General features: G+C 36.0%; 1 protein-coding gene across 1 annotated transcript; it reads right to left on the bottom strand.

Annotated features, from left to right (window-relative positions):
• Positions 1-566: 566 nt before the first annotated feature.
• On the bottom strand, positions 567-1,698 carry LOC101636464 (lysosome-associated membrane glycoprotein 1-like). Its single transcript, XM_012730247.1, is given in 5 exon segments — positions 567-709; positions 1,005-1,043; positions 1,046-1,117; positions 1,289-1,461; positions 1,463-1,698. Coding segments are annotated over 5 exon segments (663 nt in total).
• Between the last annotated feature and the right edge of the window lie 319 nt (positions 1,699-2,017).

The following is a 2,017-nucleotide window of genomic DNA, read 5'->3' as shown; positions in this document are numbered from 1 at the left end:
TTTTTAGATAGCATAATATAAAAGTGCTAAAGGATAAGTCCAATTGACTCGAACTGTTCCTCCCTATATGTGCTGTTTAAATGTCTGATTTTCAAAGTTTCATTTACACATTTCATTTTCATCTTTTGAAGTATTTTCGTTTTATATTTTGTCTATTATTTGTAATCCTTCAAACATGTCCGTAGAACAGTTAGCTAATCTTCGTCTGTTAAAAGTATTAGAACCCAAGAATTTCAATTTATAAGGCTTATATCTTGATAAAAATTAAAGTAAGCAAACACCAGAACTATTAACATAAACGATAAAGGAATCTGTGTCACTTTAGTGAGTGGCAGTCTCTTACCTTTATTGAAGAGTTCTTGGGTAAATATTAATATTTAATCACCCAGTATCACTAACACCACTACTTCAACAATTATCTTTAATGTATAGTAAATGTTGTAAGATGAACTTCACATTTGATAAAGCAGATTTGAAAATAAGTTTACAAGGATAGCTGCCTCCATTTCAACACCATTTTAAACTCAGGGAAAATGAATATCACCTCTTGTGACTGCTGTTGATAGTCAGGAGCGTAATTGCAAATGCTGAATTATCTTATGCCCAGCGTGACTTCTGCTCCTGCCATTGAAATCAGCAATGAAGACAATGAAAACAATTCCTGAAACTACTCCTGGAATGGCAGTAGAACTCAAAGTGTTCTCTTCATCTCGTTGGCATTCTTCCACATATCAACACTGGCTGCCTTCATATTTGAAAACCTGGATTCATCTAGCCTTTGACTGTGTTGATGGACAGGCTTTTGTAACCTGAACTTTTTCCCTCAGAATGACATTTAACAAGAACCCCTAATAGTGACTTGGAAAGCTCTTAATGACTCATGGAAATTTTAAAGATGGGATCTCTGGCATTGTGTAGAGTTTATTTAACTGGATCTTTGTGGAAAAACAGGCTAGAATTTTCATTTGTTCCAAAACTGAAGATGATAAAAATAGCATTTTCACAGGAGAGTTCCAGTGTTGCTAAATGAGCATTTACAGCTCAGTGGTCATATGTGGGTTGATATCATATGCTTTTGTCACAGTTGTCTCATATCTTTTGTCGTAAGTGACAATAAGTTGTCAGCTCACCCTACAAGCAGACTGATTCATTTTTTTATTTTCATATCGTATTTATGAGCAGATGGACTTTCTGGGGAACTAGAAGACTTTGACCTTGGATTTGTTCTGGGGAAAGTTTCTAATTTTTTACTGAGCATTTCATTTTTTTTTTTTTTTGCCGAAATTACTTGAAATGTATTCTTGGATAGTTACTTTGAGCAGTTTAATAGATAATCCTGTATGTCTGTTTTGTTTTTTTTTTCCCGACATGTTTATATATTTGTCATCTGTGTCTGCCTTGACATCACATATAGATTTCACAATGTTTGTTCCTTTTGAGCTTGCTCTGGGAGAAAGTTTTGTCTGACAAGTTATAGACAAAACTTAACAGTGGGTGGTGTTTGTAAGGTGTTGTGTTCTTTATAAAGCTAAGGGCCACTGTGTATTCTCCAAAAGCAATAGCGGTACAAACATCCGAACCATTCTTTTTACCGCAATTACCACATAATACTTTTGCATTAGCTAGTGAATTTCCAGTCACATTGTTATCTCCATATTTGGTCAGATAGTTCCTCAAAAAGACAGCTTGAGAAGTCATCCATTTCTGAAAACTGCTCAGTAGTCATTTTTACCACAAAGCCTGAAAATGTACTAGGAATCCATCCTTGAAGTAGCTGAGGTAGTTGCCTCCTGTCAGAGGCATGAGGGGTGTGGCAGGACACCCAGGATGGTTTCACCTGAATGTCTGCCATCTGCCTACATTTGAAATTGAAGGCATAAGCAAAAAGACTGGTAGCCTGGGATAGGACGTGCTAGGAAAGGAAGTGTTACAGCAAATTCAAGATATTCGCTCTTGCTCGAACTGCAGTCCAAACAGAGTCCTGGTTTTGTAGACAGTTTTTTTTATCCTGTAACTA

Source organism: Condylura cristata, unplaced genomic scaffold (assembly GCF_000260355.1).
Source record: "Condylura cristata isolate star-nosed mole 26May11 unplaced genomic scaffold, ConCri1.0 scaffold00027, whole genome shotgun sequence".
NCBI lineage: Eukaryota > Metazoa > Chordata > Mammalia > Eulipotyphla > Talpidae > Condylura > Condylura cristata.
Note: the sequence above shows the minus strand (reverse complement) of the source record. Positions and strands in the feature narration are given on the sequence as shown.